Source organism: Melozone crissalis, unplaced genomic scaffold (assembly GCF_028551555.1).
Source record: "Melozone crissalis strain CALT ecotype California unplaced genomic scaffold, PUWL_Pcris_2 ptg000027l_1, whole genome shotgun sequence".
In the NCBI taxonomy this organism is placed as follows: Eukaryota; Metazoa; Chordata; class Aves; order Passeriformes; family Passerellidae; genus Melozone; species Melozone crissalis.
The window spans coordinates 83,191,741-83,214,905 of record NW_026535805.1 but is presented as its reverse complement, the minus strand read 5'-3'; the positions used below and the strand labels follow the sequence as shown (position 1 = coordinate 83,214,905).

The 23,165-nt window shown below is 34.5% G+C and overlaps 1 protein-coding gene across 7 annotated transcripts in view; it reads left to right on the top strand.

Annotated features, from left to right (window-relative positions):
* MAP3K7 (mitogen-activated protein kinase kinase kinase 7) overlaps positions 1-23,165 on the top strand; it is a 48,085-nt gene that overhangs the window by 12,068 nt on the left and 12,852 nt on the right. For 2 of the 7 annotated variants that reach the window (XM_054279236.1, XM_054279232.1), the window contains exons 3-13: positions 919-984; positions 1,885-1,930; positions 2,594-2,732; positions 4,127-4,251; positions 7,810-7,938; positions 10,108-10,238; positions 10,659-10,740; positions 11,919-12,070; positions 12,686-12,845; positions 15,425-15,505; positions 21,704-21,768. In XM_054279236.1, the coding sequence (XP_054135211.1) occupies positions 919-984; positions 1,885-1,930; positions 2,594-2,732; positions 4,127-4,251; positions 7,810-7,938; positions 10,108-10,238; positions 10,659-10,740; positions 11,919-12,070; positions 12,686-12,845; positions 15,425-15,505; positions 21,704-21,768 (1,176 nt within the window). Of the gene's footprint in view, positions 1-918; positions 985-1,884; positions 1,931-2,593; positions 2,733-4,126; positions 4,252-7,809; positions 7,939-10,107; positions 10,239-10,658; positions 10,741-11,918; positions 12,071-12,685; positions 12,846-15,424; positions 15,506-21,700; positions 21,769-23,165 lie in introns of all 7 variants that reach the window. The other 5 variants (XM_054279230.1, XM_054279235.1, XM_054279237.1 and 2 more) reach the window with 3 other exon arrangements.

The following is a 23,165-nucleotide window of genomic DNA, read 5'->3' as shown; positions in this document are numbered from 1 at the left end:
TTTTACAAAATGTGACACTAAAAGGGCTGAAAAAAACATGTTTGTGGTAGGCCTTTCTGTAAATATTTATATGTTGTTCATCATGATGGAAAGTTTTTAAGGTTATTAATTTGAGTCTGGTTTAACGCTGAGTAAATCCAATCAGTCTTCTGGGATTTTTGTGTTCAAAAGAGATCTGAGTAGATAATCCCAGAAATGCTTCAGTAATTACTGCTATTTGCGAAACCCTGCTCAGTGCAAGCATCGGTTGAAATATTTCATTCTGATTTTTTGGATCTTCTGAAAGTGTGTAGAAAAAATAGCATTTACTCCGAAGACAGTGTAAAGTACTTCAGCAGTCTGTGTACAGGGAAAAAATTCCTTTTTGCTTGCTTCTACTGTGTACTAGTAAAAAGATCCAAATGCAAAATAATGCAGTTGTCAGTACAAACAGTAATAGGTTCTTGGAACTGTGTCATTTTAATATTAAATTATTTTATGGGGTTGTGGGCTTGGGGACTTTAGAACTTTTGTCCTCTATATTGTCAAAACAGACAATATGATTCTGATTTTTTTAATTTAATCAGACAATTTTTATGTAGTCCCAGAATTGAAGGCTTCAGGAAGAGCACCAAATCTATAGACATCATAGTTGCACAGTGCTTGTGTCCTGAGTGACTTTAGCCTGTATTTTAGACAAAAATACTTTCGTTAAACATAATTTCATAAAACTTTTGTTTAAAATACATGTCCGCTTTGACACAAACCTGACTACATAAATTAAATGCAAAGAGTGACATAAATCTTGTAATTTGTGAAATCACCATCTGGAGTTATGCAGACATAGAAGACTGTACTTGCTGTTGTATTATTTATATCTATGAAAATAAAGCATTATCCTTTTTTTCCTGTGGTTTGAAACTCTGATTTGTATTGCAGCTTCGACAACTGTCACGGGTAAACCATCCCAATATTGTCAAGTTATATGGAGCCTGCCTAAACCCAGTAAGTTATAGCTTATGTCAGTATGACAAAAGGTAACTAGCTTAACATATGCAAGCATCAATGCACAGAACATGTATGTTATATTAAAAATGCATCTTTTGTATATTTTTCATGTTTTAGCCATAATAAGTAAATACACAGATATGTAGGGTGGTTGATATTTTCAGATATTTGTTTTTCCTTTCTAATGCTATAAAAAATAAATTCTTTCAAGAACACCTCAAATCTGTTTCTCATCACCAGTTATAGTTCAGTTTGAAAAACTGGTATCTAGTCTATTACATAATGTAATTACATTCATATCTACAATCCTATTAATTGCAAATCAATACAAAAAGAAATGCAGTATCAAGACAAGACTGTGTCTTGTAAATCAACTCCTATTTTCATACATGTAATTTTCAGGATTTACTTGCCTTCTGCCACAGCTGCGAACAGTCTCACAAATTCTCTAAGCAGAAAAGAGGGTACTGTGACAGGACAGATGTATCCTTAGATAATTCTTGTTTGGACTATTTAATTGCTTAAAATAATGCTGCATCCCTTTTCTTTCTTTGTACTAGTGAAATTCTTCTGGCATAGTATTTCACAAATTTTTTTTTGTAAGCCACTAAAGGTATAAAGGACAATGAATTGCAGTTGGAAAACAGTATTTGCTTTTTAAGTCTGAGGAGGAGGGAGGTCATTCTTTTATTTTCTAACTTCCAGTGAGAACTAAGTGTAAAACTGATTTTTCTTACACGTGAATACATACACTTCAAACTGACTGATGTATTTTCCATTAGCTTAGGTATGGGGGCTTTGCAATTGCTCTCAAAGAACTTCCCTTTCAGTTTACAAAAGCTATTTTCTGCCTCTGCGTTGAAAATATGCCCATTTTTTGTCCCCTTCCCCCCAAAGGTGTGTCTTGTTATGGAGTATGCTGAAGGAGGTTCTCTATACAATGGTGAGTATCATTTCAGCTTCCTGGAGTTAAAGTGCTAGTATTAGGGCAAGCATGTAAACTACAAGTTGTTTCATAAATATGAAATTCAGTAGACACCATTCTTGGAGCTATTCAGAAGCCACCTGAACACAGTCCAGGGCAACTGGCTGGAGGTGGCCTGCTTTACCTGCTTGGTGGACTTCCAGAGATCTCTTCCAACTATTATATGGTTCTTTGAAATTCTTAAAATAATGTAAGGAGAAAGGAGTTTGCATTTTAAAGCATCTTTTCAGTTCACTGGTTTGTTCTTGATAGCGGTTTCTTATATTTTATACAATTAATGTAAGGTTTTCCAGTGGAACATCTGAAAAAATTGTTCCCTAATTTGTAAATTCCCTGGGCATTTGTTTAACATAGACTCTACCAGGGATAGCTGAGAATAAGCAACACTTTTCATATTGAATTTTAACATAAATTATTATGGAAAATGTACTAAAAAAGATGGGAATTATTTTGACATTTCTGTTATTTTAACAGTCTGCAGAAAGGTATTTTTAGTTCAGTAATGAGGTGTTGATGATTACTTAGATTCCATAGAGCTTTCTGACTGGTATTTTGTTAACTCCATTGTATCTGTTGTAATATGCAATAAAGTTCTTTTTAGTTTGTGCCTTTGTTTTGCAGTGCTGCATGGTGCTGAACCTCTGCCTCATTATACTGCTGCACATGCCATGAGTTGGTGTTTACAATGTTCCCAAGGAGTGGCATATCTCCACAGTATGAAGCCAAAGGCTCTAATTCACAGAGACCTGAAACCACCAAAGTAGGTTTAGAGCTCTTTTTTCATTTTTTCTTGCAATTGGATTTAAGATCATTTAGAATAGCTTTATTGCATTTAAAAGAAATACCTTTAATTGGTACTAACCTTTAGATTAACTGTATTCCAAATGAAAGCTGTGCATATGAAACTTCAGTTGCAGAATGATGATTTATGATACAGAAAACTAACTGTATTCAGTTGCTTTCTGTTCAACTGGAAAAATACCCTACTCTTGCAGGGTATGTGTTGTCATCTTTTTGCAGGGGTTCCGTACTATTGTCTTCTTATCACAAAAGTTTCATACCTTCTTGGTGTTTCTCACGGGCATCTCCTCGGAGCACTGACTCTTTCTTCTTCACAAAGTAGCCACCTGACTCCAGTTCCCTTCTCAACAACCCAACCCACTCTTCTATAGCACTCTTCTTCTCATTGGTTACAGCTGTGGGCTGTTAAAGTCAGGCCTGTTCCTAATCTTTGATAATGGGCCCAGCTGCAACTCCTTAGGGGCAAGATTACTTTCTACACTGTCTTTATTTTCTTATATTCTCTCCCCCTACCGATATCCATCATGGAAGAGGATTTTATTAGGAATAGGGCTTCTAATCAGAGGCATTTAAAATCTTCCAGTTTTGGAATGGTTGTGGTATTCAATAAGAGATCATTGTGGGGCGGGTTGATTTGTTCTAATGTCATATTTAATCTGTTGCATTAGAGCTCTTTTGCCACATGGCCATCCTCCTTTATCCCCTTCTTCTGCTTTTTCCACTACCCCTGCCAGAAGCTCCCATCACTTTCCACCAAAACAAAATTTAATAGTTTCCTACCCAGTCAGTTTGTTATCCAGCTCATTTCACAGCTTCAGATCTGGCTCCACAGATTAGATAGAAACAGATATTTGAGGATCAGCAGAATCATCCCTTTTTGGTGGTAATTTGCAGTTATTACCAGATAAAATTATAACATAAAGCCACAATTTAAGTCTTTAGTCCTTTCTTGTATTCCTCAGTTTTGATTTAGAGAGTTCCATGTAACTTCAAGTGCTTCAATTTAAATAAATAGCTACATTGATTGACATTGGTGGGAGTCTTGATTGTTCTTCTTTTGGTAAAATTGTTACAGCATTTGTTGGTTTTCAGCCCCTGGTATCTGAAAGTCTACTTTTGTCAGTATATGCTTAGTGGTTTACTATGGCTAAAGATATTTATTTAAGATCTAGCATATAGAAATATTAATAAATTACATCATATATTGGGTTACTTTAAAATATGTAATATGTTCACATTAGACACAAACGACCTTCTTTATTTCCCAGATTATAAAACAAAGCCCTGAGATACAAAGCCTAAGATATTCACCTATATTAGAATGATATTAATGTCCTTTTTTTTCTTTGACAGTTTGCTCTTGGTAGCTGGGGGGACTGTTCTAAAAATCTGTGACTTTGGTACAGCCTGTGATATTCAAACACACATGACCAACAACAAAGGAAGTGCTGCTTGGATGGCACCTGAAGTTTTTGAAGGTAATAAAAATTCAGTGTCAATATTACATTTTCTTTATGGGGATGCAACTGTGAATTAATGTGGTGTAAGAATAAGACCGTCATGTAGTCCTTAAAATAAAGTTTACTAAAAACTGAAAGAGTTTTGGCAGAAGTCTAACATTTTTTTAAAAATCTCTACAAGTATATATTGTCAAATAATTGTGCAGAGGTTTGAAGAACAGCACTGAACCAAATCTCTCATGTTATTATTAGATATTTATTTACGTGAAGATATAGAACCTTTATTCATCATTGCTGAGATTTACATAAGGAATACATTTAGACAGCAGCAGTTCCTTATTTTGTAAGTCAGTAAAATACAGCCAGAGGGCTCTTTCCCCACAGTTTTGCTGTTTCTAAGATTCTTAAATCATTTCAAACTCTTCTGTCATTTAAATACACTGTCATTACTTTCACTCCCTACTCTGATTAGCTTTTAACTTTAGAATTTCCCTGTTAGAGTCTAAATTGAACATAATTGCTTTCTTTTTTCATCCCCCACTTTCTTGTAACTCCCATCTTCACCTGCTTTTTGTGTAATCTAGAGATTTGATGTACTTCCTCTTTCCTACATACTGAGGAACTTGTTAATACCAGTTAATTTGGTTATGTAGAAAAACAAGCTATTTCTTTGAGTGTAATTGGGGAAGACTGATGATACTTAATAATTAGATACCTACAATTGCTGCATGATTATCAAAGAAATAAACCCATAGATATTAAATTGCAGACTAAACACCCGATAATCTGTCTGTACCTCAATTATCAATGCAATTTAGCAGTGGTCTGGAAGAGTCACCCTCCTGCTTTAGGAAGCAGGTGTCCTTGATTTGATATATTTGGCAAGTGCCGATGTGCAGCAGTGGTTTCCCAGATTCTGGATCCAGGTGACGTCTTTTCTTTTTACTGTCCTTATTCTAGAGACTGTCCATATACAGTTTTAGTATTCCTCTCAAACATCACCTTTGGAACTTTTGTTCTGAAGGTACCATTTTCTTCCACATATTGCTTAGAGTACCAACTGGAGGATTATTTATTTCACTCAGATGCCTGAAAATTTTCCATTATGTCATTTTATATTCAGGCACTTCCTCTATTTTTTTAGCCAGGACTGCTTCTTTTCTTAACACTTGTTTTCTATTAGATTAAATTGTATAAATAGGAGATTTTTTTTCTTTTAGAAACAAGCAATTGAACAATCAATGTTAACAATAGATTTTTTTTTGTGAAAAATCTTAATATAAAATGGATATAAATAAGTGTATTGTAGTAGGGATTTACAGTTCTTATCCTAGTTCCTCTAGTGTATGAATCCAGCAAGGCAGAAAGAAGCCTTGTATTGCAGTTATTGTTGGACAGCCCAAGAAGCCTTCAGTTTACAGTTGTTTTTATGTGCTTTTAACTGAAAGCATTTACTCATAAATAGACAAATCATTATAAAAACACAAATATCAAGGAGAGGAAAGAATCTAGTATGATGCATCCTCTACAATGCAGCATATCAAATTACACCTAGAACAGTCATTAAACTACTAAAAATAAGCACTTTAAATGGCAAAATTATTAAAAATTCCTTTGCTTGTGTTACTCCAGCAGAATTCAACAATGGAATGAAGGCTAATATTAATTTGATGCTGTTCTAGTACAACATTTCTAGGTGAGAACAATAAAGGCATGAAAAGCATCTGTTGCAGAACATGTTGCTTAGTGAACTGGTTACTGTAATATTAAGAAATTTTCCCCCATTTTAAACCTAAGGCTTTAGGGCACCTAAAGCCTTGTACAGATAAAATAATCTAAGTAGAAACAATATGCTGTACATCAGGATGAAATAAAAGAGAACAAATCTGTTATAAGAACTCCCATTAGAAGAAACTGTTTTTTAAAAAAATTAAATTGCTTTAGGATAATAAGGAAACAATACAGAATACTTTCTCACTTTTTTTGGACTCTCACTTTTCAGAATTAGTCCAAGACTTCTCATCCATAAAGTAAAATTCCGTTGCTCAAATAGGGGAATAGTACTACTCTGGTTTTATAGGCTGTGTGCTACAGAAGTTCTGTGAATGCATAGATGAGACTGTTTTGCTTTCCTTGGTGATCTGCCATTGTTTACATGACTTTTTTTCCCCCAACATTTTTGAAAATAAGCTGACTGATAAAGCTGACTTTTTCTTCTTCGTACCTTTTGAACTCATTAGCCACATTCAGCTACTTTGATACAGATGTAAAGAGTTTTTGAGATCCACATTCTTAAAGAGTTTTGTGAAGTCCAAATTAGTGCCTTCACTTAAAGAGGGCTTGAGGTTCATGCTGCGGCCTGTTTCTTGTGTTTGCTTTGCAAACTGGCTGGACTGGAAGAATTGACCAGAGAACAGGCTGTCGGCCTTGCAGTTTGTCAGAGGTAGGGGGACAGAGGAAGTTGGCTCACAGGTAGTGGATGGAGCCTGTTCAGCTGTTGCTATATGGTGGGTATTCACAGTGGGAACTCCACTGTTACTGCATTATTAGTCTGAATAATACTTTCTGATTAGGGATAAACAAAAGAAAATCTTTTGGCCTCTATGTGCCAGTTTTAATCCTTGTTTGAAGATAGGTGAGCAAATTTCCTATAATTCATATTCACACATATATATTCTCATATAATTAGCCATTCACATTTCTTATTAGCATTTGCATGAGTTATGGTTGCAAAGCATACATTCTTTCTTTGTAGCCTCTGAACATTTTTATTTATTATTCTATATCTGCAACCTGTCTTCAGCACCTTAGGAGTCTTAGAAATATTGAATTTATGGTCAAAGAATTTTGATTAAGTAATGACATTACAAAAAGAATAAGAATAATAAACAAGGAGGAAATAAGATGGCGAGGAATTAAGGACTCTCCTGTTTTGTCCATGTGGTAACTTAGTTGTTCTTCTGAAGACCTGTAATTAATTAAGAGTAATGGATATAACAGATGTTATCGGCTGGCATATTGTGACTAAGGTTGGAAGAAGTGAATTGAAGACTATTTAGAGGAAGCAAACATAATCAATTAAACCCTGAATGCAAGAGATTTTTAAAACCTAATAAATTGCCATTCATATCATAAAGAAAAGTGATACATTTTATCATTTCAAGATGACTCCAAATGAAAAGGATTGATTCCCAGAGAGGGGCATTCTTAACAGTCATACTGTCAAGTGATTTCAGATTTAAGTTAGCATGAATCAGTCAGCTTTAGAAAACTGTTTTTTCTCAGCAAAATAAATGTGAAGTGAAAGTAAGTATGTAAAGATATTTATTTATTTATTTATTTATTGGAGCAAGCTGCCCAGGGGAGTGGTGGAGTCAGCATCCCTGGAAGCATTGAAGAAGTTACTCAGCATGACACTTAGTGCTGTGGTTTAGTTGACATTATGGTGTTTAGTGAAAGGTTGGATTCAGTCATCTTGGAGCTCTTTTCCAGCCTGATTCTATGATCTGCTCAAACTATTTCTTTTTGACATGTTACATAGAAAAGAGTCAAATTATATTGATGGCTTTCTTCCAGGTAGCAATTACAGTGAAAAATGTGACGTTTTCAGCTGGGGTATTATTCTCTGGGAGGTAATCACCCGTAGGAAACCTTTTGATGAGATTGGTGGTCCAGCTTTCCGGATAATGTGGGCAGTTCACAATGGTGAGTTGAAAATACTTTATTGCATTTGAAGTTGTGTATATGACCTATACATTTTCTAAGCATTCTTAACTGTACAGCTTTAAATTACTAGTGTTTCCATTTTGTGCTTCATTGGATATGCATTTTTGTCACAAAGACTAAATAGATACTGCCACTTTGTGTCATTGTGGCTTTTGATTTACTTGGCTGCTACCGTGTTTGCTACAGTGTAACTGGTGTATGAACAAAGGATAAAGAGTAATGTCCTCGTTATTACAACACTCCGTTTTAAAGTGATCTGAGAAAAACCTCTTACCTGGCTGAATGATGGTTTTATTAGCTACATTGTCTTTCTTTTACCTTTTTTTTTAATTGGATGTTTACAAGAAATGTGTAACTTCAAGTAACTTAACTTGTGTTGATAAATCAGAAACTATGAAACTATGAAACCTCCTCCAGGAACATTAGGCATTAAAAATGTTATTTTTGTTTTTCATCTGTCATGTTTTGGGGTTTGGTTTTTTTTTTATTCTGTTGTTTGAATGGTTTTACCTCTATGCCTAGGTACCTGCACTCATGGAGCAGCACTCTACTGTGCTAAGTGCTATGCAGAACAGGTTTTCAGGAGCTTAGACTATGAACAGGACACAGTGGTTGTGTTCAAATGGACTGCTTTCTCTAAAGCAGTAGTGTAACACTGGTCAGTGTAGTAGAGTAAGCTGTAGTATCTTCATGCTAGAGTTGTAATTTTTTTACTGCTGTGTTTTTAGGTACTGTGGCAAAACAATTTCTTGAGTAATAAAGTATTGATAGTGAAGTAGTTCACTGAATGTCTGCAAAGAGTTTCTGCCATTTGTGAGAGACAACATCAAGGCAAGCGCCAACTTTTTGGAAGAAAAAATTAGCAAAGAAGCAATGAAGGCTGGTACTCTGCCTGAGTGTCATTGCTTCAGTAATAAATGATAGAAGCATATGGTGGGCACAGGTATATCCTATTCAAAGAACAGAATGGGGCAGACAGAGACAGAATCAATTAATATTGTAATCTTAATAATGCATATAGAGAGATGTTTGCAAATGCCATTTTTGAGTGAAGAATGAGATTCTCCAGTTTTTCAAGGACATTGGGTGTTGAGATTATGAGTGATGTGTGCCTTGCATAAAAGCATTTACTGTAAAACTAAGTGTAAATCTAGTACTAAATTTGGAGGCCTCAGTAAGGTGTGGGAGTATACCTTAAAATTCACTGTCTCTACCTACTTTTGCTTTAAAATTTTATCTTCTTTATCTTTTTCCATTTCCTTTTTCTTAAGAAGGAAAGTTAGTTAGTGCACTTCATCTCACTTAAAACTATTGTGGCATTCTTACTTCATGTATTACTTGTTCTGTTTAATATATTCTTGAATACTTACTGCTTTCTTTGCAAACCATCACTATATCTCATCTATCCAGCACAACTGGTTGTCCATTAATTGTTCTCATAGAAATTGTAATAAGAGGAGGAACTTGAAGCAAAAAACAGCTGAATATTTATACAATAGTTGAAGTAAAATGTTATTAAAAATGAGTATAAACCATGAAAAAGTCACACAAAATTGGGAGTTCCAGGGCCTGATAATTATTCAGGATGTTCTTAGGAGCAGCTTTCAAAATCAGCTTTCAAAAATACTTTAAGTCTTTTGGGTTTTTCTGTTTGTTTGGGGTTTTTTTGTTTTGTTTTGTTTTGTTGTGGTTTTTTTTTGTTTTTTTGGGGGGTTTTTTTTTAATTTTGTTTTTTGTTTGTTTGGGGGTTTTTTTGTTTTGGCTTTTTTTTTTTTTCTTGTGAATGCAGCATTAGGAACCAAAGACTGCTATTACTTGCTTTCTAATTTGGCCTAGAACTTTATTCTTCAGAAAGAAGTAACATTTCATTAGCCTTTGTGGTATGCTGTATTTGGTCAGTCAGTGAATGTATTCAAACCTGTACTAAAGGAAAAGTTTAATTTTTTTCTACTGCTGCTGTGTAGTGCAAAGGAACTTTTCTTGTCAGTTTTTTGTTTGTAAGAGAGCAAATTAAGTACAAGCCTGTTCATCCAGATTACTATTAGTTCTGCATTTTCTTTTGTTTATATAGCAAAATACTGGAGCAAGATCAGACACTTTCAGTTGTTTTAGAGTCTGTTTAAAAGTGTTTTCTAATATCAATTGCAGGTACTCGGCCACCACTGATCAAAAATTTACCTAAACCAATTGAGAGTTTGATGACCCGTTGTTGGTCCAAGGATCCCTCACAACGGCCATCCATGGAGGAAATTGTTAAAATAATGACACACTTGATGCGGGTATAAAAATTTATTTAAGTATTTTAAGCATTTCTTAAACTATTAAGATGGAAAATTGATGTACAAAAAGTATGCTTTTCATCCCACTCCAAAGGTGGGCTTGCGTGTTTTCTTTTGCCTCTCTGCTTTTGACAAATATTACCAAATTATTGAAGGGAAATAATTAATCTTATATATATATATGTTTATATTTCCCCTTTGAAGGAGTATAATAATTCATAATAGATTTGAGAAAATAAACAAAGTCATAGGTGTATCTAATGTATTACATTATTAAAAATAATTGCATTCATTTATCTTTTCAATAAATTATTATAAATGTAATATATAATTTACACTTATAAATTATGAGGTACTATTTAAATAGTTTTAAAACAATTGTAATTAGTTTTTAATTAAATAATTACTGTTTTTTCACAGTACTTTCCAGGAGCTGATGAACCTCTTCAATATCCTTGCCAGTATTCAGATGAAGGCCAAAGCAACTCTGCCACTAGCACAGGTACATTTGTATAAGTTAGAGAAAAAGAACAGCAACATGAAATGATGCAGATAGATTGTAAAGCATGTTCTTACATTGATTTTGAACTCAAAATGGAAAATACTTCCAAAATCTTAAACATCAGCAGACTCCATTTATTTTGTTAATACCTCATACTTAGTGTTCTCAGTCAAATGGTTTTGCTGAAGTGAACTTGTAATGAAGAAAAAGCTTATAATAAAAGCTGTCTCCAAATGCCGGGTTTAATGTCTCCATTTTTTCGCCATGAATGTTGCTAGCAATTAACACTCTTTTACTCATATGTAATGTTTAGTAGTTGTCAATTTAAAATGTTTCACTATTTTTGAAAGCTGCATCTGATTTAAGTTGTAATCTCCACAATTTAAACTTGCATTTGTTTTGTGATAAGTTGCAGTAAATACAGTAATTTAAAATAAGTGCAAGAAAGATCACTAGAAATTTTGGTGGATGGAACAAAGTGTGGGCTAGAATTTCAGGTAGTTTTGCCCTCAAAGAAATCCTTTTTTTAATTAATAGTAAAAAATCATTTAGTTTTCTCATTGTTTAGAGTACATTTTTTTCCACTTAAGTAGTTTTTCATTTTACATGTCTTCAGCTTCCTCTGCTTGGTTAAATTATTTTCTATCACCAGAGAAATTGCTGCTATTTTGGATAAAGCTTCACTGACTACTTTGCAGATTAGTGATCTTTATATTAAAAAAATCTTTGCAGCTTTAGCATTTCACTAAATTAAGTAGTTTTTCTCCACCTCTCAGCACATGATTTTAAGTGAATTTATCACATCAAACCATGAATAGATATTGGCTGATATTTTTCAGGTGTTTGTGCTGCTCTGTTGTTAATGATGGTCTTTGTCATTAATTGTGAATGAGGTTGCTTTGTGTTGTTAATATAACAGCTACCCTAAAAATTTCAAAGAAAGGTAAAGATTGACTTCAGAATGTTATCATAGTATTTAGATACATATTCTTTTTTCACTCCTCTTGCTTCTTATACTAATTGATCTGTAGCAGTCCTGCTACTTGTCTTTCATTAAAAGTTTTTTGAAGTCTTGCTTTAAAGGCAAGTTAGGCATCTGAGAGCTTTGCTGTGAAGAGATGCACTTCAGTATTTTAAATGGACATTCTCAAATGCTTTTCCTTGTTTCTACTTTCTAGGTTCATTCATGGACATCACTTCTACAAACACAAGTAACAAGAGCGATGCTAACATGGAGCCAAGTGACTTCCAAGGAGCTTCTACCAATGACACTATTAAACGTTTAGAATCAAAATTGGCACAGCAAATCAAAAATACAGCCAAGCAGCCGGTAAGCCAACGGGTGCAATTTTGAACCGTAGTAAAAAAATGGACGTGGATAGACCTAAGTGTTGTGTCTGTTTTGAAACATGTGTCCTCATTCAAAATAGTTCAAAATTGGATCCAGTTAGTTACAGGAGAAGAATGTAGAAGAAAAGGGACAGAAAAATGTTGTATAGTGCCAAAAAGATAAACTGGAAGGCTCTAATTTTAATCTAATAAATCCCTTTAAATACATCTCCAATGTATTTAAAGGGATTTGTTAGATTTAAAAAGTATGTTTGAAAATTGTTGCCTTAATTTATAATCAAAATACTAGTATGACATGAAGGGATTAAACATTTTAGGTGAATTTTGAAGTAGAATTCAAGCAGAATGCACAAATACAAAGATTCTCTTATGACAATATTGGCCTAATTCTGCTGATTTTTTTATCTGTGTGAAGTTAGATTGTTTTCAAAGCTGCCAATATTTAATTTGTTTATACCAATTATTGCCATTTATAGTGTTATGAATTTTAAATCTTGTCCCTTTGAAAATGCATACTGTAGAAACATACTGTAGGTGTATAGTATGGAGGGGCTTGTGCAGAATTTTCTTTTCACAAGGTGTGACTGTTGGACAGGGTGACCCTGGCCGTTTGAGTTTGCCCCCATCCCGTGGCAGCAGCGTTGAGAGCTTGTCAGATGTTCGTGCACGACCACCGTCCGCCCTTGTTTCCGGAGAAGCCAAAAGGATGAGCGCTGACATGTCTGAAATAGAAGCAAGAATAGCTTCCATTACAGGTAAAATTTTATGATGTTTGGGGAGTAGACTAAAGAACTGGAAAGAAATAAAGGAGGAAGGAAAATGTAAAACATGCATAGTCTTACACAAAGTTGACAACAGTAGCTATATGAAAATACTTAAAGTTTTCCTGTAGTCTTGATTGTCCTTTATTAATTGTGGGGGGAAAATGCCTTTATTTATGGTTATACACTCTTTATAAAAGACTGAGTGTTTTAACTGAGTATTTAAAAAGTTTTAGAGATTTTGTTGAATTAGATTTTTACCTTTTTTAAAAAAGCGTTATGAGACTTCTAAATACCAGTCCTATTCCAAATGCACAACTTTCTCCTTTTTATCTGAAATAGTGTTATTTCATCTCTGCTAGCATAATTATTTATATAATAACATATTCTTCAAGGTTGTCTCTATAATACTTTTGAAATTAAAAGGTAGGTTTAAAGTTCATGTTCCCAAATAAGTGTAAAAATCCACTGTGACAGATTTCAAAGTGGGAAACATAATTAGATTTTATTCACCAGGTTAAGAAAGCATTGTTGTCTTTTGTTAAAAATAAGCTACAGGTGTTTTGCCAGGTTTCCTTCAGATATAAACTGTCATCTCTAAACCTTAAAACATTGAGAGAATTAGAATTTATCTGTAAGTATAAATACATAATTTTATGGTTAAAGCAATCTTGATTCATCCCAGAAGAGTGAATTAATAAAAATGTGTACACTTGGCAAACACTTTCTTGTCTCCTTTCTTCATCAGAGATACTGTTTGTTAATATATGTAAACTTCAGGTTTTAAGTTCCATATGTGAAAGTTTTTTGTGTTACGATATATAAGCACAGATTTAAATTATTAAACAAAATTACCTTGGTTAGTTCAGGGTTATTTAGCTGTCTGAGTACTTTTATACCAATATTAAAATTAGGGTAGTTGAGTAGCTGCAATTAGTAAGAAATTACACATCCAAATTCTGGCTTTCTTGTGCACCATGGCTATTTCATTTTTGTTCTTCATTGTGTTATGGTTACTCCAGGATCTTGTTTTATTAAATACTGAGGTACTGAAATAATATTTATCTTGCCCTATTTTTTTTTTTTACTTTAATGTTTTTATTTTAAAGCCTTATTCCAAAATCTGTCTATTGTATTGTCAGTCTTTGACTGGATGACTGTGTAGCACATCTCACCCTGAATATCTATAAAGGTTTCTTAACACAGAAGGCAGCTGTGTACTTACCTGGTAATAACACTGTGCTGGTTTTATTTTAAAACATGTCAGGACTCACTTTGGTCACTGACATTCTTAATGTAACTTATTGACATTATCAGAGATAGCCTGACCCTCCTTTGTAAGAGTTTTTAATTTTCCTAGTTTGTCTTCTTTAAGAACATTGCTCTGAAATAATAATTACTATTCGGAATAATCTAAGGGCTTTTTGGTGGTTTTTTGTTATGACTGAAGGGTTTCTTTTTCTTGAAACAAAAGTTCATATTGAACATACAATTTTTGGTTTGGGGTTCTTTGGATAATTTTTGGGAAATCACTTCGTGCAGTACTGGACTCTGAGAAATGAGGTCAAGCACATCTGACCATAACTTTCAAAAAGAGGTGAAACAGCACTGTATTGGTTTCTTTTTTTAATCTTGTTAACCATGTGACAGAAATAATACGCCGTGAACCTGAAAAAAAGTGCATGGCTGGGTGAGGATTGGGCTGTTGTTAAATCAAGTTATAAATGATTTTATCTTGTTCCATTGTCCTGTGGATTAATTGTAAGAGTAAATCATGTAATGCACATCACCATCACTTACTGAGACAGGTATGCTACAATGTTCTACCCTCTGGAGATGCATTCAGATTTTTCTCTAAATAGGAACTATTTATCTTAAACTACAGAAGTGGTAAAATAAAAAAAAAATACAATTAGATTTTATTTCAAGGTGTATAATGTTTCTTGAACATTATTAAAAAATTTAAAAGCTGGTAGGTATATCCAGTTTTCAAAACAAAAAATCTGCACTGGAAGGACAAAAGAGTAACTGACAGGAGTGATTGTCAAATGTAGTAAAAGTAAATATTTTTTCAGAGATAGATGAGATTTCCTTTGAAAGGAGGTGATTTAAAGAAGCAGAAGTGCCTAGCTATTAGACTTTTTAATAAAATAGTTTGTGCCTAACACTAAAGAGAAAATGTTAGTTATGTTCAGGCAGTCAAGTTTGGTTTTTTTTTTTTCTGAATGTATAGGTGAATTGAAATAATTTAATTTGTTTTGTGTTTGGATAATTACATTTGGTTTTCCCTTCTGTGTTGCCATGCTGCTTTCTGTGTTTGACTTTTGTGTTGCTAACTATAACTAATTACACTGTGTTGTAATGATGGCTAGTTCTGCATTTTTTGCTTTTTAACAGTTGCTTTACTATGTGTAAGCATGAGTGGAAGGCAATGCAGTTTATTCTGCATGACACATTTTTGCATGAACTCTAGTTTAACCAAATATATGAAAAATGCAGTATTAGGAATTTAATAATTTTGCTCTTGCCGTTTTAGTGTTTTGCATGTGTATTGTATATGTGTATTTTTTCAGCCTATTCCAAGCCTAAACGAGGCCATCGTAAAACTGCTTCATTTGGCAACATTCTGGATGTCCCTGAGATCATCATACCAGGTATCGCAGACCAGGTGAACGGGTCAGTTGGTTAAGATGCCGGAATAATGATCAGACTGCTGAAATACTTCTTGCTCCAGTTGCTTTAGGGCAGGCCCAGAAATTATCCCACTAAATTTTTCATAATTCTTCAGTAAAGAGGAGCATGATATTTTATTACAAACTTACTTTTATCAGTAAATTGTTCCGTCTTCAAATTTACTTCTACTGATAAAAGACATTTTCCCTTAAGATCTTGATGTTCAGAGTCTTCTTATAGAGGAAAACTATATATGCAGTCTTGTATTACAGTACCTCATTTGGTGAAAATGGAACTAAGTTGAAAAATTCCTGTCTAGGTAATTGTTTTGCCCTGATCTTTGTTGTGTTTAGGCTCCCATTTTTAATCAGATCATAGTGGAAAGAAAACCTAAGATAAATGATGTACAGAACTTTAAATCCATGTGATATTTGTGATTAAAACATTAACACTTAGTCTGTGTAATTCTTATATTTGAGTACACTTTTCTAGGGCTAAAATGTGTGTGCATGAGGTTTTACTATTGCGCTTAAGTTAATGCCAACTAAAATTACTAGGAGAGGCTTTTGATAGGAAAAAAATTAATATAATCAGGCAGCATGGATGGGAATATCATTTGGGAATTTAATGAATAATTCTCATGTATTCCAAGTCTTTTTTTAGTTAGTAGAATGACATTTTTCTTTCTTTCATTTCATACTTCTCAAAGCCTAAAAATAAGTATAATCAATCCCAAACTGTGATAGGCATACCATTAACAGTATGCAAGTCACCTCAGAGTGATACGTCAGGAGCTGAAAAGGAGGAAATGTGAGTGAAAGTATCTAGGAATCCACTTAAAACCATGGCCCTCCTCTTCTAAATTTCTGTCATCTGAGGAAGTTTCCTTGTAAATCTTGATATTGTTAGGTATTAAAAAGTTGAATGCAAAAGATAATTTTGTACAAAGGTTTCTTTCAAATAACTTTATTGAAGGTTATAGTAAAAATACAGAATATGAGAAAGTAGATTCCAAAGAGCAATAACACCCATGAAAAAGCAAACCTCTTTGGCGCTGAGGCTAACAAATTGGCAAGAAAGTTTACTAGAGTAGCTTTCCACTGTAACTCTCAAGCAGTCCTGGCCTGCACTGACATAAACAAAATCCTGAGAAAGAAGAAAAGTGAAAGTAAAGACATCTGTCCAGTTTCAGTGTTAACTCATGATGAGAGCCTGGTAAATAAGCTCTAGAAGCCAATGAGTGCCTCTTGTCTCCATACACTCACTCTGTCCATAAAAACATGAGGCTTCCAAGAAGCTTTGAAACTTTTAAGCAATAATGAAGAAGTCAGTGAAATAAAATACAATGTTGTTTTCACAAAACAGATTGTATTGTACCAGTCTATTGGTTTCTTAGGCAGAGGCAGACATTAAAAATTCTTCACCTGGTCTATTTTAATTGAACTTGACAGGATGGGAATTTCAAGAATTTGGAATACATGTGAAAGAAATAGAAACCTGTCAAAATAAAAAAAGGTATAGGGTTGGAGCAAGCATATTAAGGAGTTTTCTCAAAATTTATTCCTAAAGTATTTAAGTGAAATGAGTTTGAGTTAATGCTTTATCAGGAGCAACTATTCATTAAGAGGAGGATTAGAATATCACATAGGGAGAATTGTGCTGTGACTGAATAGAAATAGGGTAAAATCCAGGGTCATGCACTAACAACAATTTCTATTGATAAGATGACATGAGATCATAGCACATGCATGCAGATTAATTCTAGGTAGTATGAGCCACGAATTCAATGTAGTTGTGAAAAACTGTGAAATCTTAAGGTGCTATTCTAGGAAAAATAAAGAAGCACTGACACAACTGGCCCTTGTTGAGTTTGAATCAGGAATTGAACATACTCTTCTGGTCAGCCATATAAAAGAAACATACATGCACTCAGATAATATGAAGAAGAGTTACTAGGATATAAGGGGTATAGAAAGTATAAAAACAAATCTGAAAGCATGACTTTTTTTAGCTCACAAAGTGAAAGCTGAGAATGAATAATTATTTTCTATAGATGAATCTGCAGCTAAAAACTAGGAAGAGATGACTACTTAAGCTAAAAGACAGTATTGGCACTACAGAAAAAATATGTAAATTGTCTGCAAATAAATCTGGGCTTTATATTGAAAATTTTCCGGTTGTCAGAACAGCTTTCCAGTAATAATCCCAAAGCCAGAAAAAAATGAGATTAATCATTACATGACAGAACATGATCATCTGCCCAGTAAACTAATTATATTCATCTGTATAGTTCTCACTTCTTTCCTTTCTTTACTCTTTCAGCACAAAGCTCTCTGTTCTGGCCTCTGAACACACTTTTCACTTTCTAGCCCCCTAAGCTTCCAAGACCCCCAAACTGTTACCACCATCTCAATCCCACCCAGTTACGTTCCATGCTGCTTCTGCCACAGACCCAGCTCCTGCGGACTTCCCCGGGCACGTCCCTCGGTGGGGCGAGCAGCTCGTCCCTGTCCTTGGAGCCGCACAAGCGCCGGTCTGTGCTGCTGCCTGGAGTTGTGCTGAGCACATGGCACAGCAGCTGCTGCCCGGAGAGGGGAAGCACCAGGCAGGCATGTTACCGTGAGTCAGCTGCTTTGGGCAGGGCTATTTTGGAAGTATGAGTGCTACATCTGCTATCATTGGGGGTTTTCGTAATGCGTTGCCTCAACTGCATTTCGTCCATGAACTGATTATGCTTCCAAGGTCGTAAAATACAAACTTTATCAATTAAAGGTAAAATATTGTCAGAAGGGGAAGTTTTTAGAATATATTTGCTCTTCTTTCTAAGTAGGTGCTGTAAGAGTGAACAGAGCTATTTGTTCATTTAAGGTGGTATTTTGTGTTACTAGCTTACAAAACTTAAAATCTGAAAGATGGGTCAAAAAAATTCCTCCTTTGTGTAACAGCTTAGCAAATGAGTTTGTGGTGGTGGTATCCTGTAACCAGATAGCCTAGTGATGTATCAGTTCTTTTTTTTTCATTTACAGTATGTATAGTACAGGTTATAAGCACCAACTTTATTTTTACATACATATTCATATATAAAAAATGAAAACCCTAGTAAGTACAAAAGGTTTAAGTATCCTTATGTTTAAAGAAACAAAATCTAAATTCTAGTTTGTGTACTTTTTTGGTAGAAACCATTCAAGCAGCATCTAGCAAATATACCTACAAGTACAGCTTTCTCTTCACTGGCAATGTTAGACATCTCGTGCATTTGGCATGTGTGCATTTGGCTTTGTAATTTTGTCATCTGAAACTGTGCCACAGCGTTACAATTTTTATAGCATTGACACTGCATAAATGATTACTCAAGATAGACACATTTTGTAGAGGGTCTTTGGAAGGTGGATAGGAATTATGGGTGCTGTAGGTCTGTAGTTTTTCTATCTACTTTTAAAATCAATGTATGCCAGAAATCCCACTCTTGTCCTCCCAGATCACTTAATTCATCTGGAATTCAGATCAATGTTTTAACTTCTTCAGAATGTCTTATAGCAGTGTTGCAGTCACTTAATCATCCTGCACTGTGAGAGAGGCTTGAGCCCTGTAGGTGTGTAAGGAAGAGAGAGGACTGTGAGTAAATAAGAAAGTGTAAAAGGAGATGCAAGTATCTGCTAAAGGGCAGGGAGAAGAGGTCATAGCTGGTCTGGATATTTGGCGGCTGGGTGGGGGCAGTGATCAAAAGCTTAGTAAGTTGTACAATTTATTTTTGCCTAGAGTATGTGGGGCAGGACGTGATGGAAGTTTCCTGTTCCTTTAGAATTTAATTTTAGAAAATAAACAACACTATGTGAAATGGGTTGTTCTGAGGCCATGAAGTATATTTGTGACTTTTGCTTTTTAATCTTAAAATCCTGGAAACCACCAAAAACCTGACACTGTGTATCAAGTTACTGTGGATTAACTTCTGTCCATTTACAAATCTCTTAGTATTATAATGAAGATAAAATATTTTTAAATGGACATAGAGGTAAGAACAAGATCAAAACTAGGAGAGGAAAGCATAAAGAAGTACCCATGAGCTTTTCAAATAAATATTTTTGTTGTGTTGTACAGCGTATTTTTCAATTGAAATTTGTCTTGAATCTGGAGCAATAAGTATTTGTTGATTCGTAGTCTGTTTCTGCCTTGTTGACGCTATTTGCCAGATGTCTGCAGTATTATACTAATTAAAATGGCATTGCCTAGTTGAGCTTGCTCTTCCCTCATGCTACTAACTTGAAGGTAATTCATTTAAAGGTGTTCATTTTTTACAACAGTAGTTTTGGCCCCTCTTTCCCCTCCACCCCTTCACTTCCCGCAAGGCATTTTCTTTTCTTTCTTGCACCCCACCCTGATTATTTTAACATTTTGGCAGCCATGTTCTAATATTTCAGCAACACATGCGCTGGGTTCTTTAAATTCACAAATGTTGCTAATCTGAAATGAGAATTTCAGATATTTTTGCAAGCCTATTTCAGCTGAGCTAATTTTATAACAATGTTGTTGAATGAAATGTGCACATAATTTTGTATCAGTTGTGGGTGGATTTCACATATGTTGCATATTGAGATGAGCTGTGGCAGCCAGATGAAGTATCCACAGCACAGAATTCTATCAAATGTATAATCTTGTTTGTTAAACAATTGCATAGAGGAAAAGTTCACTGCAAATGAACAAGTTCAGACATTTTGACATAGATTTGTAATTCACAAGATCCCCATATGAAAGCATTAAACAAACTTAGCTGTTGTTGCTTAGGTAAGTATATACTTTCCCTGAATTTCAGAAGCAAAATACCAAGACCACAGAACAGTTGCAATTCAAATCCGTTTGTAGTCAGAGCAAAAAGTATATTCCTGTTTTAGAATCCTGCTTGACTTTCTTATATGGTTGTTTCTTAAAGTACCTTCTATAAATTTTAAAATAACATGACAAATTGATAAAATGACACTAAGCATTTTGTATTGCTGTTTTGTGGTAGTGTGCTCCTATGTGTAATAATACATATATTTAAAAACTTAAAGGCTTATTAAATATATCAGTTAATATTAAATAGTCTTGCATTTTTGTAGTAACTGTTGCAATTCAAAACGTCTCAGGATAGGCTTGGAGTTGTGGGAATTATGCTGAATGAGAAGTATCTAAAAGGTCAGCAATGTGATGCCTTTTGCAGGGCTTTGAGTGAGCTGTGTTGGTGGCTGAGTGTGGGGCTGCTGGGCGAGGGGCTGCCATGGCTGCAGTACATGTTTCAGATGCTCCCCTCCAGTAGCAGAGTTACGTAATGCAGAGTTAAGAGCAAGAATTTTGAGCATTGTCAGCTGTTACTGGGGACATTTTGGTGTTTCCTTTTGGACAGCTGACTTGCTCTCAAGAGATAATATAAACAATCACTGTAATAAAAATCAAAGTAGTCAGGGAGATTCTGTTGCATAATCTCCTTTTATTTTTAAGGAGATTTTGTTTCCTGAAAATGCCTTTGATTGCTTGTCAGTGCTAAAATTTAAACTGTTTTATGTAGCTGTCACTGGTGGATAATTGCGAACAGGTGGAAGGAGAAGAGGAAAAGATTACAGCATTGTGCTTCGTAGGTTGATGGTGAGATGTGATTTAGCTGAACGGTCCCCTTTTCACACTTCTCAGAGCATGAGAACAGGACATAGTTTCGTTCCCCTGAAGGAGACAGGAGAGCAGAAGGAAGCGCTTTCACTTCTTACTTTTCTTGAGGGGAGCGTCACGCAGGCAGGAGTCCTTGCTGTGTTCCTTGAGCAAGCCAAAGAGCAACAGGTTAAAGCTGGCAGCCTGTTATCTTTGTGGTTTAGCTTTTAGAAATCCCCATAACGTAACGCACTTGAAATAGATGTCGTCATCAGCTCCTGCCCCAAGTACTAAGCCTGACCAAATACATGTGACAGAAGATGGTGGAGTAGAGTGCAGCAGCTATTCATGTGGTAGGAGTGGTTATTGTATTAGGGTATACTTTTTGTTGACAGGCCAGCATGTTTTGAGTTAAAATTCTGCAGCTGTCTCTCCCCCTCTCTCACTTTGTCTCTGTGGATTTGTACAAATTCCAAGCTCCTCTGCAACAGTCGCACCCTTCTTATTTTGTTCTGAATATATTTCACTGGTTTGTTTTTGTTTTGTTTTTTTCCCAGCAGGAAACGGACAGCAGAGGCGCAGATCCATTCAAGATCTTAGTGTTGCTGGAACAGAGTCCAGTCAGGTAATGTCCTTCTCATCTCTTCTTTGCCTTTCAGTAAAGTCAGCACCAAATCTGTACAACTGATCTGGAAATCTTCACCTTTGATGCTTTCATAGAAATGATGTGGAAGCTTGGCAGACTGTAGTGTTGTTTATATTGCATTGAAATGAGATTCCATGAGAGTAGCTGTGAATGAGCTCTAGATGAGAAGCATTTTCTGTACAGCTTATACAGTATTTATCACTTTTATGTACACATGTTTTTTTGTGTACTTTTAATTTGGCTGAGGGCACATGTTTCACAGAAAAGCCTTTTCATCTTTCTGTATGTAGGAAATAATTGTAATTACTACTTATTGTGTAAAACAGTTATATATAGACTCACTTTCTGCATGAAAATAAAAAGCATGTGCATCAGTATAATAAATGTTACTTATTATCAATTTCTGAATTCTGAATAGTAAATTACAGAGATATCTCTCTATTTCTTGTGAAAGATTTACAGCAGGGTGTTGTGAAAAAGTTTTGTTTTAAAAGAATACTATTTCAAAAAGATATTTTATAATAACATCGCTATTTGACTGGTATTGTAAATGCCATGGAAACAGAGACAGTGGTATGCTACATAACATGCTCCTAGTTTCATTTCAGTTTTAAATGAGAAAAGTATAGCTAATGTGTTTTTTTCAGATGTGGTTATTTTGTGTTTTTAATTGCTATAACAATTCACAGAGGCTATTTGGTCCTTAGCGTGAATTGGCAATTTTGAGATTCCTGCTATTATTTGAGTGTGGGATACTGGTGCTTAGCATATTGATCAGGTTAATCAGGTTTCTTTATTAGGGAGCCTACTACAATAATATAAAATGGGTGGTAATTCTTGGGAATTGTCAGGAAAATAACCTTTGATTTTTCTTTAATCCCATGGAGTATGAAAGCCACAGAAACCTCATCAAGCCTGTAGGTATTAGTAAATTTACTGTGTACATTTACCAGAAGATAACAAGTCTACATAATATATTTTAATATCTTCAGAAAAGACAGGTTTGTTAGAAAGAAATTAATCTGCAAAATTTAGGAACTAATTTAGCCTATTCATTTAATTGTAGAATTAAAATTATGCAAGACTTGAGGGAAAAAATTAAGTGACAATACATCAGTTATACCAAATTGTACTGATTGATGTATGAATATATTTAATTAGAGCTTTTTTATTTAAAAGTTTTCATTCTGTTCATTTTAATGAATGGTTGATATTTCAAATTTTCATTGTTTCTTTCATATCTTAATAACTATTATTATAATCTTTATTTGAAAGCTGTTCTACTGCCTGTATGGGTGTTCTAGCTAAATTGTCATTGTGAACAGAATTATATAGAAATTTTGTTTTATGTTTACCTCACCAATATCTCCTGTGGG